Source organism: Grammomys surdaster, unplaced genomic scaffold, assembly GCF_004785775.1.
Source record: "Grammomys surdaster isolate TR1022 unplaced genomic scaffold, NIH_TR_1.0 187, whole genome shotgun sequence".
NCBI classification, from domain to species: domain Eukaryota; kingdom Metazoa; phylum Chordata; class Mammalia; order Rodentia; family Muridae; genus Grammomys; species Grammomys surdaster.
Window position 1 is genome coordinate 3854293 of NW_021604632.1, and position 6453 is coordinate 3860745.

The window sequence follows — 6453 nt, forward strand, 5'->3', positions numbered from 1 at the left end:
AAAAAAGGTAATAGAAGCCAGACATAGTTTGCACAGAAGGTTGCAAGCCAGACAAGACTACTCAGCAAGACTTCGTCACAAAACAAACAAACCAAAAAGGTAATAGAAGTTGTGGGAGTTTATTCCAAAGGAGAAGTGAGAGGATTGGATGACTAGGAAAGGCAAACATCAAAGGCTCAAAGTACAAAATATTGATGCTTTGCCTTCTAGGCCCTCCCACTTTGCTGTCAAACTGCCAGATTTTCATTTCTTTATAGGCAATCTACAGGTTCTCCCTGGAAGTCTTCTAGGGACCTTTGTGTAGTTCTTGGGATCAAACCCAGAGCTGCAGTCATATGAGACAAGGCATCTGTCGGAGCTATATCCCCAACACAACTTTTTTTTTTTTAACTTCTTTTCTTTGGGAGGGAGTTGAGCAACATCTGGGTGTTCCTTGGATACAGCACACTTATGGGAAAAAGCTGTTGGCATTGCTCACTTTATCATGTAAAAACAACAATCCTACAAAATCTAAAATGCTGACTAGGTGTCTAAATCTACTAAAAAAGCAGCTGCCTCAAAAGGTTTTAAAATTATTGATTTATTATATGTGTGTATTAGTCTGGATTCTCTAGAGGAAAAAAACTTACATTTATTAATGAATATGTTAAATTATTTATTGAATTATATATATATATATATATATATATATATATATATATATATGATTTATTAGAGTGGCTTACAGGCAGTGGTCCAGCTAATCCAGCAATGGCTGTTTACCAGTGGAAGGTCCAAGAATCCAGGAGTTGTTTAGTCCATGAGACTGGGTGACTCCACTGGTCTTCAGTATACACTGGAATCCCAAAATAGGTTCTAATGTTCTAATGCCAGTGTCTTAGTTAGGGTTTTACTACTGTGAAGAGACACCATGACCAAAGCAACTCTTATACAGGCAAACATTTCACTGGGGCTAGGTTAGAGTTTCAGAGGTTCAGTTCATTATCATCATGACAGGAAGCATGGCAGCTACCGTGCATGCTGGAGAAGGAGCTGAGAATCTTGATCTGAAGGCAGCGGAAAAGACTGTCTCTTCCGCACTAGGCGGAGCTTGAACACTAGGAGTCCTCAAAGCTTGCCTATCAGAGGATAGATTCACTTCCTCTAACAAGGCCACACCCAGTCCAACAAGGCCACACCCAGTCCAACAAGGCCACACCTCCTAATAAGTGCCACTTCCCATGGGCTAAGCATATTCAAACCAGTAGATGGTGTGGTTCAGATCAAAGGTGGATTTCCCACCTCAAAGGCCCAGATTATGGGTATTCCTACCTTAAATCCCGCACAAGTTTAGCCAGCCATTGGGGTTTTAGTTCATTCCAGACGTAGTCAAGTTTACACCCAGGGATAGCCATGGCAATATGTGTGTGGTAACCTGTACCATGGAGTGTGAAGGTCAAAGGACAACTTGCAGTTAGTTATGGGTTCTCTTTTACCATGTAGGCCCTTGAGATGGAACTCAGGTCATCAGGCTTGACAGCAGGTACCTTTACTTGCTGAGCCATTTTGCTGGCCTCAGAAGGTCTCTTCATTTCAGCTCCTAAAAGTTTCTACTTCGGCGACTTACAAAATTTGTGGTCCATTTTTAAAGTCTTATTTTTGCTTGTTGGTTGTTTAGAAATTGAACCTACAGTCTGTTTTGCTTTGTTTTGTATTTGCTTTGGTTTTGTTTTTGGCAGAGTTTCTCTGTGTAGCTCTGGCTGTCCTGGAACTCACTCTGTAGACCAGGCTGGCCTCTAACTTAGAAATCTGCCTACCTCTGCCTCCTTGAGTGCTAGGATTAAAGGCGTGCGCCACCACTGCCTAGCGAACCTACAATCTTTGACACGCTAAGCAACTGGGGTTGGAATCTAGGATACTGTGCAGCTAGGCTGGTTCTGTCAATTCATATTCAGCCCTACAGAGAAATTTGAGTAGGCTACCGGTCACCTCATATCTATTTGTTTATGTATTTATTTTTGGTGCTGTATCTTTGCCCACTATTTTTTTAAGTTATGTGAGTGTATGTGTATGCGAAGGTAAAGAGACAACCCATGGGAGTTGGTTCTCACCTTCCACCATGTGAGTCCTAGGGATGGAAGGCAAATGCCTCATGCTTGGAGGTAAGCGCCTCGCCTCTACCTGCTGAGCAATCTCACCGGACTTGTCCTACTTAAAGGTGGCACTAAAGTAAAGGACAGAGTCCAACACACCCAGACGGAGCAGGAGAGACTAGCCACTAGGGGCGCAACATGCCGAGGGTTTCTCTAATCGAACGCAGCGCCAGAGGGCGGGAACAACCGTTGCCCCGCCCCCTCCGTCTGCGGCGCCCTGTGATTGGAAGGAGAAACGATTACTATAGCAGCGCCGTTGGAGTGGGCGGGAGAAGAGGGCCGGCCAAAGGTGACGCCGTGGCTGCGGAGGTGCGGTGCTCCCCGGCGCTCCGGGCGGTGGATGGCGGCGGGATGGAGCGCGAGGGGAGCGGCGGCGGCGGATCAGCCGGGCTCCTGCAGCAGATCCTCAGCCTAAAGCTCGTGCCGCGGGTGGGCAACGGGACCCTGTGCCCTAACTCCACTTCGCTCTGCTCCTTCCCAGGTACGCCCCGCCCCGCGCCTGCGCACTGCGCACCTGTCGCCTGCCTCCCAGGGTGAGGCCAAGGCAGCCCTGGAATCGCACTTGGGGAGGAGGCTGTCCAGTCCTAGGGACTGCTCGTATACTTCCTCCGAGAGCATGTGTGCTGACCCTGTCCTCTGACTCTGACCTACACCCATCTCCCCACCAGCTTGTCTACGGAGGACTCACTTGCTCAAACCTGTTGATCGTTCCCCCACCCGCAACTTGAAGAACTTAAGACACAACTTCTAAATTGCTCTTAGCTCCTACGCGAGCTTCGCCGCCGCCTTTCTGCCAGTAGGGGCTTTTGAAGTTACAGTTACCCCGTAGAAGTGCTACAGTTCAGAAAGTTGTGGGGAAGAGAATGATCCCCTGGGATCATTAATAAAGGCCTTCAGGGGAGGGCATGATTATTTGCTTTGGATTTTTGAAGGCAACACGACAGAGGCGGGGGTGGGAGGGGGTAGGGGTATTAGGACACTGCAGCAAAGAAAAACTGGCCCAGTGACGTTGTAAAAGACGCCGGTTGGGATTGCTGACTGCAGCCTTAAGCCAGACACCTGTGAGTCTCATCTGCTGGGCAGCGACTGCCAGGCGCCTCTCGGTGGACACCTGGGACCTGCCTGTGTAGTAGCCGACAAGGTTATTATCTTTTTGTTTTGTGGCAGCTGAAGATGTTAGCTCGTGATCCTACCCACAAGGAGAGTCTGGAAGTTCAGATTGTTTCCAGAAGTATTAGTGTCACACCTGACAGTGATTACAAATAAATAAATATACATATAAATAAATCTAACAGTGATTACAAATAAACACACACAATCATTCTCGAGACCCTCTCCAAAAGATGAAGGGTTCATACTTCCCTAGGATTCAATCAGTCTATTCTTATTCATTTTCTTATTTCTCTCCTAACTATTTGGTATCTTTCCAAACCTGAGAACATGAAACATAGAATAACAAGTATCCATATGTTTAGGCTGGGTGGTAAAAGTCACCCGCCTGCTTAAAAGCTGAGGCTCATTAGGCAATTGTGAGACCATCAGAGGTAGAGTTAGACAAGCCAAGATGGCAGGCTGCTTTAGATTATAGGGCCACAGTTAGTTGTATATTTGGCTTGGGTTAATAGAAATCTCATTATGCAAAGCAAGACTATTCTGGTTCTTACTGTCTTGGTCACATCAATGCACTTGTGTGTACACATTTTAACTTCCTATAATGCAGAAGTCATGACACTTTATGATTCTTAAGGTCAAAACTTCTGAACCAGGGGTGTGTCCTGTCACAGTGCCCCCAAATCACACCACTTCTTAAATCTGTAACACAGATAAAGTGATGTTTATTTAAACAGGCTTTATTTAAATTTTTCTCCAGTTCACCAAATAGCTTTTTTTTTTTTAAAAAAAAATATTATTTTAAATATGTGCATGTGTTTGGTTGTGTGGACAGGAGTGTAGGTGCCCACCCAGGCCAGAGGCAGGGAGTTACAAGTGGCTGAGCTATCTGACCTGGTTGCTGGGAATCAAACTGGGGTCCTCTGCAAGAGTAGCAATCTTTCTTTCCCTCTGGCTTCTCCTTTGTGGCTTTTTTGTTTGTTTGTTTGTTTTGTTGAGACAGGGTTTCTCTGTGTAGCCCTGCCTGTCCTGGAACTCACTCTGTAGACCAGGCTGGCCTCGAACTCAGAAATCCACCTGCCTCTGCCTCCCAAGTGCTGGGATTAAAGGTGTGCGCCACCACTGCCCGGCTCCTTTGTGATTTTTTTTTTACTTTGTATCTGTTTTTGTTTGGCAAGAGAAAGAGTTGTTTTACTAATAAAGAGTAAGAAAAGAGTTTTACTGTGAGCTGAAAAAAGAGAGCCCGATCAGAAGTCCTGCTTAAGTCCAGATGCTAATGAAGAGTCAGACCTTGCTGGGTGTGGAGGCTCACAACCCTAACCTCAGCACTCTGGAGTCAGAAACAATCAGATGTCTGAGTATTGGAAGCCAGCCTGGTCCACAGAGCATGTTCCGGGCCAGCCCCAGCTACATAATAATAGAAGCAGACCCTGAATTCAGTTGGTCCTGGCTGTCTGGTCTCATTTACCCTGGACCAGCTCTTCAGTTTACTTCAGCTTTTTTGGTTTTTGTTTTGATACCTGGAACTCACGGGGAAGGAACTGAAGTCATGTCCTCTGGAAAAGCAGCAGCCGCTCCCAACTGCTGAGCCATCCGTCTCTCCAGACTCTCTCCCGAAAATGCTAATCTACATGATGTATTTAGGTTTTACTCCTGCTGAGGCTGTAAGGACCATTCCTTCATCAGGTTGCCCTTCTAGCCAATGTGGACTCCAGACCGGAAGTATAAACATGGATAGGATCACAATGTGCTAATCACAAGGCTAATGCAGAACAGATAGCCCTTGACCTCAAGCTGACCAGAGTGCATTGTAAACACACCCCCTCCCTGCAGTGTCTCTTCTTTATTTGGAATTCTGGTTATAATGGGTACCTGAAGTTTTCTCCCTGGTTTAAGACACTAAGGCCCTCTCACTAGGAATCTTATTCAGAATCCTGAGCCTGATTCCCTCTCTATTTTGGGCACACAGAAAAAAGGTTACTTGTATTTTATGCCATCTCACGGCAGATCATTGCCCTAAAATGTTCTGTGGTTTCTCTGCACTAAAAAGCTTTGAATTGATTTTTTTTTTTTAAATCTGCTTTGCAATTTATCCATCTAGGATTTTGCCAAATTCTCATTCTAACTTTATCAGAGCCCTTTTGCTGCCTCTTTGTGTTTGTTTGTTTGAGACAAGGTCTCATTATGGAGCTGAGGTGGCCAGAGAACCTGAGCCTTCCTGGTGCTAGTGCTGCAATTCTAGGCCTGCACCCCATGACTGGCTTTTAGTTGTCATTTGTAATAATCAGGAATGACATTCTCTATGTTCATTCTCTGAACATAGGGTTTCACTAAATTAACGTCAAATTAATCAAACCCAAGGATATTTTTAATGTGTTATTGCTGGAGTCAAGAATGGATGCAACTTGGACAAGTCAGTTACTCATTTACTGAATAAGTATTTACTGATTATGATGTACCTGTTTAAGTTTTTTTTTAATTTATTTATTTTATGTATATAAGTACACTGTCACTGTCTTCAGACATACTAAAAGGGGGCATCAGATCCCATTACAAATGGTTGTGAGCCATCATGTGGTTGCTGGGAATTGAACTCAGGACCTCTGGAAGAATAGTCAGTGCTCTTAACTGCAGAGCCATCTCTCCAGCCCTTAAGATTTATTTTTATTTATGTGTATGGGCATATATGTATAGATGCCCATAGGGAACAGAAGAGGGCATTGGATCTCTGGGAGCTGGAGTTACAGGTATTTGCCCCATGTGGGTTTTGGGATGTGAACTCTGGTTCTCTGCAAGAGTGGCAATGGCTCATAATTGCTGAGCCATCTCTCCAGTCCCGTTGTGTTGGGGTATCTGGTAGAAGGGCCTTGACAGACAAAGCAAAAGCCCTCCCATATGGACCATTCCATGGAGACATGGAGAAAAGGAAGGACACCATACCTGGGGGAGACAGGAGAGAGGGCAGAGTCAGTGGCAGGAGCGTGTCAAGGGATGGAGCGCTGTATTCCATGAAGTGATCAGGTACTGTGGCACATACCTGTAAACACAGCACTTTGTTGGCTGAGGTGGGACGGTTGTGAATTTGAGGCCAACCATCTTGGGCTCATGGCTAAATTTAAGGCCAGCCTTGGCTATTGTTTGAAAAAGAATGCCCCCACCCTCATGGGCTCATACCTTTGAATGCTTAGTCACTAGTTGGTGGAACTGTTTT

The 6453-nt window shown here is 45.3% G+C and overlaps 1 protein-coding gene across 2 annotated transcripts in view; it reads left to right on the forward strand.

Moving 5' to 3' along the window:
* The first annotated feature begins 2483 nt into the window (after positions 1-2483).
* Tmem170a (transmembrane protein 170A) overlaps positions 2484-6453 on the forward strand; it is a 10117-nt gene continuing 6147 nt past the window's right edge. For both annotated transcript variants that reach the window (XM_028768609.1, XM_028768608.1), the window contains exon 1: positions 2484-2613. In XM_028768609.1, the coding sequence (XP_028624442.1) occupies positions 2484-2613 (130 nt within the window). The remainder of the gene's footprint in view (positions 2614-6453) is intronic.